This window comes from Nycticebus coucang, chromosome 2, assembly GCF_027406575.1.
Source record: "Nycticebus coucang isolate mNycCou1 chromosome 2, mNycCou1.pri, whole genome shotgun sequence".
Classification (NCBI taxonomy): domain Eukaryota; kingdom Metazoa; phylum Chordata; class Mammalia; order Primates; family Lorisidae; genus Nycticebus; species Nycticebus coucang.
The window spans coordinates 166,199,607-166,214,819 of NC_069781.1; the positions used below are offsets into that span (position 1 = coordinate 166,199,607).

Sequence of the window (15,213 nt, forward strand, 5' to 3'; positions counted from 1 at the left end):
TGTGGATGGTATAAACTCAGTAGCAAGGTAGCAACTGCAGACTAGAACTAAACCCAGGATTTGGTCAATGCCCAGTTAGGGGTTTTAGTATTAGTGAGGGTGTCACAGCTAAGCCTGACCTATAAAAGGATATCCTCCCCATGTCCCACTATGGGTAGAGGCTGCAGACTTCCTCAGACCCCACAGTTGCCTGGCTACACTGGGCACACTTCTAGGTGGTTTGCTGTTTGAGAGGACAGCATGCTCAGGAGATTGCAGTGGGACTGATCTCTAGGCTGGTGTGTATTTGGGGAAGTGGGGGTGGGAGAGAGGTAGATACTAACCTGCTGCCTCTTAAACCACCCTGTATAAAATCTGCAATACAGCTTCTTCCATGTACCTGTGCCTGAATTGTCTGCAATAAAGAGGAGTTTGTAAAACTGGTTTGTTTCTTCCTGAGGGCGCCAGATGGGACAGGAAGGGGATGCTGGGGAAAAGCAGGGAACAATGAGCTTTTGGTGATAATTTCACCCCTGCTCTTGCGATTCCTGGGTTTTATGGCTGGGTTACTTTGGATCTTGGGTTACTTAGACCTATTTCCCAAATGGAAAACTGAGGGTGCTGCCAATTCAGCTTATTTCTGGGAATCTCGGGGACTCTAGCCTGGGCGGTTGAGTTGATCCTGTATAGGGCCATCAGAGTACATCCTTTGGGAGTGGGTATGGACCATGCGGGTTCTGAAACGAGTAGGGCTTTGGGCAGCCAAGTGCGTGAACGTTGACTCTGTCTCTGTGGAACTTCCTGACCGGGCTGGCACAGGGGGCGGGGCCGCCGAGGAGGACGGGCTCCGGCCGGGTTTTAGGCGTCCGCCCTTAGCCCGGAACCTTTCTTCTCCGGTCTTTGCAGGTTCCGGGAGCTAAGCCTCTTGGAGGCCGGAAGCGGAGGCGGTTGGTGGGGTTGGTGGGGCTCAGGGACGCGGCGCGGGTGGCAGTTTGCTAACTGTGGGTGGACTGGGGGTAGTGATCCGCATCCCGCTGTCTTGACCCGTTGCGGCCAGGCGAGGCTGGGCGGTGCGCGGCCGCGGCCGAACGAACGCAGTGCGGGCGGGGCGCCCGCGGCTGGGCCCATGGCCTCCTGCGCGAGCATCGACATCGAGGACGCCACGCAGCACCTGCGGGACATCCTCAAGCTGGACCGGCCTGCGGGGGGTGAGCGGGGCTAGTGGGGGTGGGCCCTCGATGAGCAGGTAGAAGGGTGGCGCAGGTCAGAACCGCTCTCAAGGCCTGCAGGTCCCTTAGGACCAGCTCTGGATCCTCCCAGCTGATGAGGGCGGATGGGGATCGGAGCGGAGTCGGAGCCCTAGATACCTGAGTATACTCCTGGAAGGGCGCAGACCCCTGTTGTGAGCCCTCCCCATCCCAGCGCCGAGCCGTTCTGCCTTGTCCTTCAACGTTTCTGCTGAAGGTGAGGCTCCTTTTCTGAATCTGCCAGGCCCTCCAGGTTCCTGGCCTCACGATCTCTAGTATTCCTGGGACTGGCCCAACACCCCTACGTTCTCGTCCTGGTTCAGAGACCTGGTCTCGGTTCTGTATATCGAATTCCTTAAGCACTGTGCTGAAGAGCCACTCATCCCCCTCTATAACTTGTTTTTCCTTCTGGAATGCAGACAACAGACCTGCTGTTCTGAAGTGATTTCCAGGAGGAAAGTGTTCAGCCCCAATTCCCGTTCTGTCTGGGAGAAAGGCAAATCACAGACCACACAGCTCTGATAGGACTAGACTCCAAATAATCTGCGTGCCCTGATTTGTTCCCAGTCATTCATATTTTACTTAGGCTCCTAGTGATGCCTCTGAACTGCTCTTGCCCTCAAGGATTTCCCAGGACACAGAAAACTAACAGGGGTGTAATATAATGTCATTGAAAGAGAGGAGTGTGTTGATACTGTGGTGGGAATGAGGAAGGTGGAGGTTCGTGAGTGCAGAGTACAGGTCTGAGAAATGAGACTAGGCTAGGTAATGTGACCAGGGCTTGGGTGTAATATGAACAGCATCCAAAGCTGTTTACTGGCAGGTTCAGGGATCTGTGAAAAGTTGTAGTGGTTGAAGGGCTGGCTCATGACAATAGTATGGATGTGCAGTGGCCACAGCTTCCCTAGAACTCATGCTTCCTAAGACCTCGTTTTTACACCTGCTGGGAGGCCCAAATTGGCTGCTTTTGGACGTAGGCACTGGTGTTCACTATGGACAGATTTAGGTAACCCCTACTATCTGAGAAAATCCACCTGCTGCCTAAGACCATTGGGCTTGCTCCCCCAGGCCTGGAATGTGTGCTCCCTTTGCTCATGAGCTTGGCTTGGGCCTTTCATGCTCAGCAGCTGCTGTGCAGACTAGACTCCTCAGAGATTTGGTAGAGCCTGGCATGCCCAGCCATGTGTAGCCTGGGCTGCTGTTTGGGTGCAGAGAGAGTGGTCAGCTTATCCTTAAGCAGTTAAGATATCTTTGATCAAAGGAGGCTTTCCTTGTAACTCCTTGTATTGATTGGCACTTGATTTCCCTGTTTGCCAAGGAGCTCTTGCTTCTCTCCTCTCGCTGGAGGGCAAGTCAGAACTCAGATTGTTTTGTGACTAGAAACTTGCTATGTTCCCGAAAGTGGAACCCTAGTGTCCTTGCCACCTGGGATTTTTTTTTTGGCATGGTGTCTGAGTCTGTGAGAGTGTTGCACCCAGTCGGTACAAACAACTGAAATGCTGTCTTTCCTGATTCCACATCTACCCGATAGTTTCTGTCAACTTTGTTCAGTGCCTCCTGTGTCCATGACTCCTGCCCAGGGTAGCTTCTTTGAGCCATTTCCGTGTGTCAACACAGCACAGTATCAACACACTCCTCCCACATTTTATCAGTGTCCTTCCATGCCTTAGGAGCCCATCTTCTCTCCAAAGTCTTCCTTTACCTTGGTCTCTCTAGGCCCTCACCCAGACCAAGAATCTCATCCTGATTCCAACTGTTCTGCATTTCACTTTGCAGTAATCAGCCTCCTGGCCATAGCTGACTATGTCACCTTCCCATTAAAAACTCCTGTGGCTCAAGTGGCTAAGGCGCCAGCTACATATACCTGAGCTAGCGGGTTTGCATCCAGCCTGGGCCTGCCAAACAACAATGACGACTGCAACCAAAAAATAGCTGGGCGTTGTGGCGGGCGCCTATAGTCCCAGCTACTTGGGAGGCAGAGACAGGAGACTCGCTTGAACCCAGGAGTTTGAGGTTGCTACTCTACCCAGGGCAACAGCTTGAGGCTCTGTCTCAAAAAATAAAAAATAAAACTCTAGTGGCTCTCCTTACCCACAGGTAAGAGTCTGAACACCTTAACATCATACCTGAGGCCTCTGCAGCATTGTTTTCTCTCCATCCTTCTTATATTTAAGTATTCTGGGAAAAATGGCAATGTTGGCACCTCTTCTGAGTTCTTCTTGACCCTTCCCATGACCTCCCTCAAAGCACACAGACTTCTCTGTGCTGACCCAGGCCCAAGTATTAACTGGCCTCAGAGGGTCCCTTCCTCAGGTAGAAGAGCTTCATACTCATTCTTGCTCCTGGTATACATCATTGTTAATAGAATGAGATGAACAAAGGGCCTTTCTACCTCCACAAACATGCCTTCCTCAGTTGAGTGTTTCTAGAGCACCTCATAGTTCTGGAAGAAAACTCTGCAGGAGAGGCTAGTGGGCAGATAGAGCAACCTTGTCAGGGTGCCCCTCTTTGTCTCCAGGCCCCAGTGCAGAGAGCCCGAGACCATCCAGTGCCTACAATGGTGACCTCAATGGGCTCCTGGTCCCAGACCCTCTCTGCTCAGGTGATGGTACCTCAACAAGCAAGACTGGTCTCCGGACCATGCCGCCCATTAATCTGCAGGAGAAGCAGGTCATGTGAGTACCTGGGAGATGGCAATGGTGGTGATGGTATCTTTGAGGTACCTGCTTAGCTGAAGGCATGAATGGGGGTGAAAGGGGCCAGAAGCCTCTGCTGCGGCTCTTCTAGATGATTTGGGGCAGAGCACTTCACCACATTGAGTTTGCACTAGTATGAGAGGCACGGACAAGTTCAAGGGTTCGGCCAAGATGCCTGGTTTAGAATGGAAGTAGGTTCATTCCTAAGGAGGGTGGGGAGCAAGGGGAGCTATGGGTCTGGGGCCAGTGGGCCAGGCAAAGCTGAGACTAGACCCTCTCACCAGAGGGGCTGTGTCTTCTCCTCCCTACCCTGCCTGTTGAACCTTTGGATGAACAAGAGACAAAGTTTGTATGCCCTTCCCCTTAGCTGCCTCTCAGGAGATGACAGTTCCACCTGCATTGGGATTTTGGCTAAGGAAGTAGAGATTGTGGCCAGCAGTGATTCTAGCATTTCAAGCAAGGCCCGGGGCAGCAACAAGGTGGGTACAAGAATGCCATGGCATATATAATGTATGGGGGCACTCCCACTTCTTCCATATCCCCCATGCTGCCAGTTCCCGTGGGAACCACCTTGACAAATAGGTAGTATGTGCCAATTTCAGGAAGCCAGGATTGGGTACCAAGCCTCTATAGGAGTCTGGGCCCAAGAGGTGTCATTGGGTAGCTGGGTTTGTATTTATGGCCTTTCCCATGCCCAGGGATGCTGGGGATCTCCTATGTTCTGGGGAAACTACCCCAGCTATGACTTGTCTCCTGCTGGGTTCTCAGGTGAAAATCCAGCCTGTCGCCAAGTATGACTGGGAGCAGAAGTACTACTATGGCAACCTGATTGCTGTGTCTAACTCTTTCTTGGCCTATGCCATTCGGGGTGAGTAGGGGCAGGGGAGAGGGAAGTGTTCTGCTAGAAGTCCCAGAAAGCCAGACCCAGTATCAGGTCACTCAGCCCACTTAGGGGTATAATGAAAGGCTTCTCCATGCTGCCCCCACCTCTGACAGGCATTTGGGAACTGGGTGAGAAAACTAAGTGTGAGACTGTGGTGATGGCAGTGAGACAGGCAAGGGCAGGCCTTCTCTGCTGCTGCCTGGGCTTGGATACTTGCTTATGGCCTACTGCTTTCCTGATTCCAGCCGCCAACAATGGCTCAGCAATGGTGCGGGTGATCAGTGTCAGCACTTCGGAGCGGACCCTGCTCAAGGGCTTCACAGGCAGTGTGGCTGATCTAGCCTTTGCACACCTCAACTCTCCACAGCTGGCCTGCCTGGATGAGGCAGGCAACTTGTTTGTGTGGCGCTTGGCTCTGATTAATGGCAAAATTCAGTATCCCTTCCCTGATATTAGGTGGAGGGACTAAAGAAGGGTGGGTAGAAATGGGGCTGCTAGACACGCATCATCATCCACCTATCTAGCCCTTAACACCCTGCTCAGAGAAGAGATCTTGGTCCATATTCGGCAGCCAGAGGGCACGCCACTGAACCATTTCCGCAGGATCATCTGGTGTCCCTTCATCCCCGAGGAGAGTGAGGATTGCTGTGAGGAGAGCAGCCCAACAGTGGCCCTGCTGCATGAAGACCGGGTAAGGGGCTGGGAATGGTGGGGAGGCATCAGAGCAGCCAAAGAATGGATAGGGGCTGAACCTCCTTGTGTCCTCCAGGCTGAGGTGTGGGACCTGGACATGCTCCGCTCCAACCACAGCACCTGGCCTGTGGATGCCAGCCAAATCAAGCAGGGCTTCATTGTGGTAAAAGGCCACAGCACGGTAAGCTTGCAGCTGCCCCTCTTACCCTCCCCCTCTGTCATCTCTTCTCCATATTCACAGCTGCCCAGGCAGCTTTATTGTCCCTCTGCCCATGGGACTTGGAGCACAAAGTGGCCTTCACCTGTGGGTTACTCCTAACCTAGTTGTGCTCTGCAGGTATGATCTTCTCTGTTCATTTAGTCAGTCACATAAATGGGCATATCCACTGTGGGCTAGCTCAGCTCACTACCATCCTCATTTGAGAAGGGGTCGTTTCCACCTCTAGTCAGATGGCAAAGCAAAGTTCTTTGGGTTCTTCCCAGTGCCTAAGTGAAGGAGCCCTCTCCCCTGACGGGACTGTCCTGGCTACTGCAAGCCATGATGGCTATGTCAAGTTCTGGCAGATCTACATTGAGGGGCAGGATGAGCCAAGGTAAGGCAAGGCCTGTAGGACCAGAACCCTTCCCTATGTAGGAGACCAGGAAAGCAGATCACTCACTCAGGTCCCTCACCTGCCTGTCTGCAGGTGTCTACATGAGTGGAAGCCTCATGATGGGCGGCCCCTCTCCTGCCTCCTATTCTGTGACAACCATAGGAAACAGGACCCTGAGTGAGTGAGTGGGCAGACAAGTGGGTGGTGAGCTGTCCATGAGCTCCCAGTAGGAGGCCGAGCCAACCGCTCATTGCCATATGCTCTGCAGGATCCCTTTCTGGAGGTTCCTCATTACTGGTGCTGACCAGAATCGGGAGCTAAAGATGTGGTGCACAGTATCCTGGACCTGCCTACAGACTATTCGGTAACCAGGGGCTGGGAGGCCTGGGGGTGGCAGCAGGGGTGGGGGTATGGGTTTCTTCAGCTCTCAGCCTCATTTACTCTGCTTCATGGCTCTCTAGCTTCTCCCCAGATATCTTCAGCTCAGTGAGTGTGCCCCCCAGCCTCAAGGTCTGCTTGGACCTGTCAGCAGAATACCTGATTCTCAGTGATGTGCAGCGGAAGGTAGGCTGTCGTGGGGCACCCTAGGTGGAGTCATTGTCATCAGGGAGGACAGGCACATCTGTCTGTATGTCGCACATCTGCTGCCCTCATAGCCTCTGAGCTAAGCCAGGAATGTACTTCCCATGCAGGTCCTCTACGTGATGGAGCTGCTACAGAACCAGGAGGAGGGCCGAGCCTGTTTCAGCTCCATCTCAGAGTTTCTGCTCACTCACCCTGTGCTGAGCTTTGGAATTCAGGTTGTGAGTCGCTGCCGGCTTCGGCACACTGAGGTGCTCCCTGCTGAGGAGGAGAATGACAGCTTGGGGGCTGGTGAGCTGCCTCAGAATTGGCTGTATGTCCATATGTAGAGGGCGCTGAGGCACAGAGAGGGCCAGGGGCTTAGTCATCACACCATCCTTTCATTTTATTTATTTATGTATGTATTTATTATTTATTTTTAAGAGACAGAGTCTCACTTTGTCTCCCTCGGTAGAGTGCCTCAGCCTCCCAAGTAGCTGGGACTACAGGTGCCTGCCACACCACCTGGCTATTTTTTTGTTGCAGTTTGACTGGGGCCGGGTTCGAACCCACCACCCTCAGTATGGGGCCAGAGCCCTACTTAATGAGCCACAGGCACCTCCCTCACACACACTGTCCTTTCAGAAGGTACCCACGGAGCTGGTCCCATGGAGTCTGCAGCCGGTGTGCTTATCAAGCTCTTCTGCGTGCATACTAAGTGAGTGTGTGTGGGTGGCCCACCAATTCTGCTGTGCCTGTCCCTACTCTACTGACCTTGGCCTATCTGAGCACTATGTCCTCCTCCTCCTTTCCCTGTAGAGCACTACAAGATGTGCAGATCCGCTTCCAGCCGCAGCTAAACCCTGATGTGGTGGCCCCGCTCCCCACCCACACTGCCCATGAGGACTTTGGTGAGTAAGGGGTGAGAGGGAGGGAGGTTGGACTGATTGGAGTCTGAGATCTGACTCAAGTGGCAGTTGCTCTGCAGTATTTGGAGAGTCTCGGTCTGAACTAGGCTCTGAGGGCCTGGGAGCAGCAGCGCATGGCTCCCAGCCTGACCTCCGACGAATCGTGGAGCTGCCTGCACCTGCTGATTTCCTCAGTCTGAGCAGTGAGACAAAGCCCAAGTTGATGACACCTGATGCCTTCATGACACCCAGCGCCTCCCTGCAGCAGGTACCCCCTCAGGGTAGGGGGACCTGGGAATATCCCACCTGCAGGCCACAGCCCTCATTTTCTGCATCTCCCCAGATCACTGCATCCCCTAGTAGTAGCAGCAGCAGCAGCAGCAGCAGTAGCAGCAGCAGCTCTCTTACAGCTGTGTCTGCCATGAGCAGCACCTCAGCTGTGGACCCCTCCTTGCCCAGGTAAGGTAAGGGTCAGAGTTGGTGGATGGCAGGGGCTGGTGCCAGATAATAACCAGCTCTGGCTGTTGACACATTAGACTTCCCACCACCAGACCACCTGAGGAGCTGAGCTTGAGTCCTAAGCTGCAGCTGGATGGCAGTCTGACAATGAGCAGCAGCAGCAGCAGCCTCCAGGCAAGCCCACGCAGCCTCTTGCCTGGCCTGCTCCCCAGCCCAGCTGACAAATTGACTCCCAAGGGGCCAGGGCAGGTGCGTGCATGCGAGCTTGGGTATGTGAAGTGCCGGGTAGCAGGTGGGCAACGGTAGGAAAGGTGAGCAGCAGTCTCCCTCCACACATCCCTGCTGCTGCCCCTGCTGTACCTTACATAGTCCATGTTCCCTCTGAGGTCATGTCAGCCCCCCATGTTCCCAAGAGGGTATTTCCTCAGCATTCCTGTCTCTACATCCTCTCCTGAACTGTGACCCTGTTTTTGACCTGAATTCCCATTGTTTTGTCTCATGTCACTTCTGATACGTCCCTCTGCCTCACCTCCCATCACTTAAGCCCCCATCTTTGGTCCACCTCAGGTGCCTACTGCTGCCTCTGCACTATCCCTGGAGCTGCAAGAAGTGGAGCCCCTGGGGCTACCCCAGGCCTCTCCCAGCCGCACCCGTTCCCCTGATGTTATCTCCTCAGCTTCCACTGCCCTGTCTCAGGACATCCCTGAGATTGCATCCGAGGCCCTGTCCCGTGGCTTTGGTTCCTCTGCACCAGAGGGCCTTGAGCCAGACAGTATGGCCTCAGCTGCCTCAGCACTACATTTGCTGTCCCCCCGGCCCAGGCCAGGGCCTGAGCTTGGCCCCCAGCTTGGCCTGGATGGAGGCTCTGGGGATGGAGATCGGCATACTACCCCCTCTCTCCTGGAGGCAGCCTTAACCCAGGAGGCCACAACCTCTGACAGCCAGGTTTGGCCTACAGCACCTGATATTACCCGTGAGACTTGTAGCACTCTGGCAGAGAGGTGAGGAGCTTGGGGTGGGGGGAAAATGTGCTGTTGGGAGGAGCTTTAGATAGAATCAACCACTGCTGAGTTGGCTTGTTCCCCTAGCCCCAGGAATGGCCTTCAGGAAAAGCACAAGAGCCTGGCCTTCCATCGACCACCTTATCACCTGCTGCAGCAACATGACAGCCAGGATGCCAGTGCTGAACAAAGGTGGGAGTCACTGTACACCATTCTCCTCACAAGGAACTGTCAACAAGGGGACAAATGCTCAGCCCCCTCCCTCTTCTTCCCACAGTGACCATGATGATGAAGTGGCCAGTCTTGCCTCTGCTTCAGGAGGCTTTGGCACCAAAGTTCCCACTCCACGGCTACCTGCCAAGGACTGGAAGGCCAAGGGATCCCCTCGGTCTTCACCCAAGCTCAAGAGGAAAAGCAAGAAGGATGATGGGTATGGAGGGGTCTTAGGGAGAGAGAGAAGGGTGGTCTGTAGGCTGTCCGACATGACCTGAGGTGCTTCTCACCTATGGCAGGGATTCAGCCATGGGATCCCGGCTCGCAGAACACCAGGTAAGTGAGCAAGCCCCCTTTCTACTAACGGAACCACCTTGTAAGAGTGGGGAAGGGCTCTGGGCCATTCCCTAGTCTGGTGTGTGGAAATGAGTAGGATAAACAAAATGTGACTGACAGTGCTATTGGCAGGTGGCAGAGCCACCTGAGGACTGGCCAGCATTAATTTGGCAACAGCAAAGAGAGCTGGTGGAGTTGCGGCACAGCCAAGAAGAGCTGCTGCAGCGTCTGTGTACCCAGCTTGAAGGCCTGCAGAGCACTGTCATGGGCCACGTAGAACGTGCCCTCGAGACCCGACATGAGCAGGAACGTATCCTTAAGGGTGGTAGCACAGTATGGCTTAGGGGAAGTATTCCTGGCCTGGGAAAGGTTATGGACCTGCTTCAGTCCTGTTCCTTAGCTATAGCATAGAGCGGCGACTAGAGCGGGCACTGGCAGAGGGGCAGCAGCGGGGTGGGCAGCTGCAGGAGCAGCTGACACAGCAGCTGTCACAGGCACTGTCTTCAGCTGTGGCTGGGCGGCTAGAGCGCAGCATAAGGGATGAGATCAAGAAGACAGTTCTCCCAAGTGAGTTTTTGAGTTTTGCATGGAGACTTCCTTTGGGTGGGCCAGGTGGGAGTGGGGGCACCTGTCAAACTTTCTATCCTGGCTCCATTTTTCCTCCCCTGCCCCAGGTGTCTCCAGGAGTCTGGAGCCTGTGGCAGGCCAACTGAGTAACTCAGTGGCCACCAAGCTCACAGCCGTAGAGGGCAGCATGAAAGAAAATATCTCAAAGCTGCTCAAGTCCAAGGTGCTGTTGGGCCCAAGATGGGGGAGCAGGGTGGTTGGTGGTTCTAGTCAGGCCAGGTTGGGTTCAGGCTTTCAACTCAGCCCCCCCTCTTCCCCAGAACTTGACTGATACCATTGCCCGAGCGGCTGCAGACACGTTACAGGGGCCAATGCAGGCTGCCTACCGTGAGGCCTTCCAGAGCGTGGTGCTGCCGGCCTTCGAGAAGAGCTGTCAGGCCATGTTCCAGCAAATCAATGATAGCTTCCGGTTGGGCACACAGGAGTGTGAGTGTGGTTTTTTGTTTTTGTTTTGTTTTGTTTTTGCAGTTTCTGGCCGGGGCTGGGTTTGAACCTGCCACCTCTGGCGTATGGGGCTGGCGCCCTACTCCTTTGAGCCACAGGCACCCTCCCATGAGTGTGGTCTTATGACCCAGAGTAGGAGGGGCTGCCTTCTTCTCTCCTACTATCCCTCTTATGGTCCCTGTGGTCACTTCTTAGACTTGCAGCAGCTAGAAAGTCACATGAAGAGTCGGAAGGCACGGGAACAGGAGGCAAGGGAGCCTGTGCTGGCCCAGCTGCGGGGCCTGGTCAGCACATTGCAGAGTGCCACTGAGCAGATGGCAGCCACTGTGTCTAGCAGCGTTCGGGCTGAGGTGCAGCACCAGTTGCACGTGGCTGTGGGCAGGTAAGTAGGCAGGGTATTAGGCAAGGTGGTGGTCTGGGAGGGGCCAAGTGGGGCTCCCTGTCTACTTCATCTGCCTCACTTTGCTTTGCAGCCTACAGGAGTCAATTTTAGCACAGGTACAGCGCATTGTTAAAGGTGAAGTAAGTGTGGCGCTCAAGGAGCAGCAGGCTGCTGTCACCTCCAGCATCATGCAGGCCATGCGCTCAGCTGCTGGCACACCTGTTCCCTCTGCTCACCTTGACTGCCAGGCCCAACAAGCCCATATTCTGCAGCTGCTGCAGCAGGGCCACCTCAATCAGGCCTTCCAGCAGGTATAACAGGCGCGTGGCCCTGGTAAGGGTCAGGTGTTTCCAGACAAGGCCTGTGCACTATACATTCCACTCCACCCACCAGGCTCTGGGCCTTCCAGCCCCAGTAGACTGTTCTTGGTTCCCTTTGACCTCCAGGCCATTGCCTCTATTGCTCCCTCTTTCTAGACCTTTTTCTTCCCAACTCAACCCAGCTCCATGACTACTATTCTCAGGAAACTTTGATCTTCTAGGGTACAATACAGCCCTACAGTGCTCTCTGGGCCCTCTGGAGCCCTCACTATCCCACTGTGTGGTCATCCTCCCCAAAGCCGCACAGCACAGACAAGCAAACATTCCATACTAATACTAGCTGTAAACACTGTTGCCCTGTTCTCCTCCAGGCACTGACAGCCGCTGACCTGAACCTGGTGCTGTATGTATGTGAAACTGTGGACCCAGCCCAGGTCTTTGGGCAGCCACCCTGCCCTCTCTCCCAGCCTGTGCTCCTTTCCCTTATCCAGCAGCTGGCATCTGACCTTGGCACTCGAACTGACCTCAAGCTCAGGTGAGTGGGGGCAGGCAGGGACTAGAAGATAAGCTGTGGGGTAAGGGGTGAGGAGGGAACTGTTCTAAGGGTACTCCCACTTCTGCCAGACTCCCCTTTCTACTTTTCCACCAATCTCCTATGGCTTCATCTGGCTGAGGCTTGGAGGCCTCCTTCGTCAACAATCCCTCTGAATCTCAGTGCCACCAGGGGGCGCTCCCATCTGCTGGAGCGCCCACCTGTAGCCTGTCCTTTTCCTCAATCCCCAGCTACCTGGAAGAGGCCGTGATGCACCTGGACCACAGTAATCCCATCACTCGGGACCACATGGGCTCTGTCATGGCCCAGGTGCGCCAAAAGCTTTTTCAGTTCCTGCAGGCTGAGCCACACAACTCACTTGGCAAAGCAGCCCGGCGTCTTAGCCTCATGCTGCATGGCCTTGTGACCCCTAGCCTCCCTTAGCTGCTAAGCCTGTCTTGCCCAGGAATGGAGTGGCACTGAAGGACAGCAGATAGCAGGCTGCCTAGGTCAAGGCAGTATTGTGTCTGTCCTTTACCTGCTCGGGACCCCACCTCTGGGATGTTTGGGGGTTGGGGGGCAGGGAATACTGGCCATGGTCTACAGGTTGTGGTGGCCAGGAGGTCTAGGCTGGGCCCAGGGCAGGTATTGTGCCTTCTTGGGTTCTGCCATGCCTGCCGCCTGACCTGGAGATCATGACGCCACTTGAGTTGAATTTTCCATGTTCCTTTTTACCTCCAATTTGGATCTTTTTGTTTTTGAAAAACATTGAGAAATTCAATTAAATGCTTTTGGAATAAAACAGAGTACGTGTGTGCTTTTGGTTTGTCTTTGGTGTAACTCATAACTGTTCTGTTACCTGCTGTTACCCCTGTGGAACTCTGTCTAGGCCAATCCACCACAGAGGTCTGGGCACTCATCGCTAACAGCCTTTCCAAGTCGTGCTCCCTGTCTCTGGGGCAGGGTCTAGGGGCCTGCTCAGCACCAACCTATTGTACCCCTGGGCATTTCTGATGGCTTCTCACTTTTGTGTCGGTCTGGGTGCTAGAGGTGGGGCCACTGGCTGGCTTCGGAGGCCCGCCCCCAGCTTCCATCCAATCACCGCCCCTTCCTCCGGGGGCTGGGCCTAGAGGCTGCGCTGCAAGTAGCTAGCTCCCGCACTAGGCTCCCAGCCAGGGAAGATGCGCCGCTACTACCGCTGCTGCTGCCGCTACCTGCGGCCGCCCGGTACCCTAAGACTACTGCTGTTGCTGCCACTTGGTGAGTACGAGTGTCTGGACCTGGGCTGGGCCGCACCCTCCCCCACCTGGCTGGGCTGAGTATGGGGTGTGTGTGTGAGGGGGATGGTCACAGTCTTCCTGGAAGAGTTGTAAGGGCTGCAGGAAGATGTGCTGGAGGCTTTAGGAAGGAAAGTGAGAGGCACAAACCCGTTATTCAGGGAAGAACTTCAAAATTCAGCAGCCCTTCTGATAAAGGGAGCCATGGCCAATGGCTGGAATCCCAGACCAGCCAGTAGGGTCCCTGAGGTCCTCTGTGAGGGTCTGCCCTGGATCCCAGTCCCACTCTATTCTGCCTTGTCTCATCCAAAACAATACCTATCTTTGGGGATGAGGTGGAAGGGCCAGGTAAGACTCGTTTAGGCTGCAGAGACTGCACCTGCTCTTTCTGGTCCTGCCTTCTTCACATGGTCCATCCTCACACCACCTGGGGTCCCAGAAGCTCAAAGGAAGAGCTGATCCCGTGGGACACCATGTCCTTTCTCCTCATACAAATCCCATCCCAAGGCCTGCCTTGAAGAGGGTGGAGATAGGCAATCCCCAGACATACCCCTCAGTTCCCTGGGGCATCCTTCTCAGGCTGAGTCACGTCCCCAGAGCGTTCCCAGGTAAACAAGTGGGGGAGGTGGGAGCCGACTCATCCTATCAACCACTCTTCCCCCAACTCCCTAGTCCTTATACCTCCCCTGGCAGCAGCTACAGCAAGCCCAAATCTCTGCGACACCATATACCAGGGCTTCGCTGGGTGTCTCATCCGCTTGGGGGACGGCATGGGCAGCGGAGGCGAGCTGGAAACCATCTGCAGGTACTGGTGGGTGAGGAGCAAGGCAGCAGCCTAATCCGCGCCACCGTCGGGACCTGAACCTCTTCCTTTCTGGTCCCAAATCTCGCACCCCCACCTAATCCCGCTCTCTTAAAAGGTCTTGGAATGACTTCCATGCCTGCGCCTGGCGGGTCCTGTCCGGCTGCCCGGAGGAGGCGGCAGCTGTGTGGGAGTCACTACAGCGAGAAGCTCGTCGGGCCCCGCACCCGCATAACTTGCACGCTCTGTGCGGCGCCCCCGTGCGAGTCAGAGAGCGTGGCGCAGGCCCGGAGACAAACCAGGAGACCCTGCGGGGGACAGCGTCTGCACCAGCCCCTGCCCCCGCGCCCCTGTTGCTGGCTGCTGCTCTGGCGCTGGCCTGCCTCCTGAGGTCTCTGGCCTAGCCAGTCAGGTGCCTCCAGCCCTCCACCGGCGGCATTGTCTGGGCTCTGCAGAGCAGGCTTTCATTAAAGGTATTTATCATTTGTATTAAGCTCCTTCCTTTCTCCTGGCTTTGACCTCGCTTGGCTGGGGCGGAGCGTCCAGAAGATGATCCTCAGCATGGAATGGGTGGGGAAGAGAGCTACTACAGGGGAATCGATTTCCCTCCATACAAACACTCGTTTTAGACAGCGGCACAGAGTTTCCATTGCGCACAGGTCCCAAAAGCTACGATAGAGACCGAGATCTGCAGGAACTCACAGCCTTTCTCTGCCTTTCTGGGCTGGCTGGGAAAGGGACTAGGCAGGGTCGGGGGAAAGACAGTTCTCAACCCCTCGCGCCTCTCACTGCCTGCTCCTCAGGTCCTGCCCCCTAGCGGCCAGGTGAAGTGGTGTATTGCCCTTCATCCCACGCCCCAACCCAGCCTGTCCACCCCATTTTCCAACCTCCAGGCTGTTGATCATCTCGCTTCCTCCCCACTCTGCTGAACGTCACCTCAACCTTCAAGACACAGCTCAGGCTATGTGCTCAGTCTCCTCCTCTGAGTTCCTGGCCCATCTGGGGAAAAAAGTGGGGAGCCCCTGATGGAGTCCACATTCAAGCTCCAGACATGACCTGAAGCTGCAGAGATTGGGGTCACTATAAGGGGTCCTCTTGCCTTGTTCTCCACAAACTTGTTCTTTGAAAAGAGGTATGCGGTGGGAAGTCAAAACAATCCCAGAAGGCTTTCTGGAAGCAGTGGAATGAGAGTGTGTGGTGTGTTCATCCTGCTGGAAAGGAAGGGCAAGATAGTATGGGCAGAATCTGAGGAAGAAAGGG

General features: G+C 55.0%; 2 protein-coding genes across 6 annotated transcripts; both read left to right on the top strand.

The window, feature by feature from the left end:
- The first annotated feature begins 885 nt into the window (after nt 1-885).
- Nucleotides 886-12,676, top strand: EDC4 (enhancer of mRNA decapping 4). 4 transcript variants are annotated; one of them, XM_053604264.1, is made up of 29 exons: nt 887-1,187; nt 3,745-3,901; nt 4,290-4,401; nt 4,691-4,790; nt 5,051-5,240; nt 5,349-5,496; nt 5,575-5,679; nt 5,982-6,091; nt 6,185-6,268; nt 6,360-6,455; nt 6,553-6,655; nt 6,784-6,964; nt 7,298-7,370; nt 7,472-7,563; nt 7,641-7,828; nt 7,904-8,019; nt 8,112-8,268; nt 8,587-9,020; nt 9,108-9,212; nt 9,298-9,450; nt 9,533-9,569; nt 9,702-9,879; nt 9,981-10,136; nt 10,244-10,359; nt 10,457-10,622; nt 10,836-11,022; nt 11,114-11,333; nt 11,714-11,877; nt 12,126-12,676. In XM_053604264.1, the coding sequence occupies exons 1-29, from the start codon at nt 1,106-1,108 to the stop codon at nt 12,316-12,318; spliced, it is 4,203 nt and encodes a 1,400-aa protein (XP_053460239.1). In that variant the 5' UTR covers nt 887-1,105; the 3' UTR covers nt 12,319-12,676. The 4 variants fall into 4 exon arrangements, with proteins under 4 accessions (XP_053460229.1, XP_053460239.1, XP_053460256.1 ...); XM_053604281.1 differs by having other exon boundaries at nt 8,112-8,193; XM_053604272.1 differs by having other exon boundaries at nt 7,668-7,828.
- Nucleotides 12,677-12,819: 143 nt separating this feature from the next.
- Nucleotides 12,820-14,409, top strand: NRN1L (neuritin 1 like). Of its 2 annotated transcripts, none has more exons than XM_053604573.1 (3): nt 12,820-13,134; nt 13,824-13,956; nt 14,072-14,409. In XM_053604573.1, the coding sequence occupies exons 1-3, from the start codon at nt 13,056-13,058 to the stop codon at nt 14,355-14,357; spliced, it is 498 nt and encodes a 165-aa protein (XP_053460548.1). In that variant the 5' UTR covers nt 12,820-13,055; the 3' UTR covers nt 14,358-14,409. The 2 variants fall into 2 exon arrangements, with proteins under 2 accessions (XP_053460548.1, XP_053460554.1); XM_053604579.1 differs by having other exon boundaries at nt 13,845-13,956.
- The last annotated feature ends 804 nt before the right edge of the window (nt 14,410-15,213 follow it).

Excerpts from the sequence above, each read along its gene's own strand:
- NRN1L (XM_053604573.1), top strand. The coding sequence starts at position 13,056 with ATGCGCCGCTACTACCGCTGCTGCTGCCGCTACCTGCGGCCGCCCGGT. Across the intron at positions 13,135-13,823 it reads ACTGCTGTTGCTGCCACTTG|TCCTTATACCTCCCCTGGCA; the intron begins GTGAGTACGAGT and ends CCAACTCCCTAG. Across the intron at positions 13,957-14,071 it reads GAGCTGGAAACCATCTGCAG|GTCTTGGAATGACTTCCATG; the intron begins GTACTGGTGGGT and ends CTCTCTTAAAAG.
- EDC4 (XM_053604254.1), top strand. The coding sequence starts at position 1,106 with ATGGCCTCCTGCGCGAGCATCGACATCGAGGACGCCACGCAGCACCTG. Across the intron at positions 9,880-9,980 it reads GACCCGACATGAGCAGGAAC|AGCGGCGACTAGAGCGGGCA; the intron begins GTATCCTTAAGG and ends GCTATAGCATAG. Across the intron at positions 10,360-10,456 it reads CAAAGCTGCTCAAGTCCAAG|AACTTGACTGATACCATTGC; the intron begins GTGCTGTTGGGC and ends CCTCTTCCCCAG.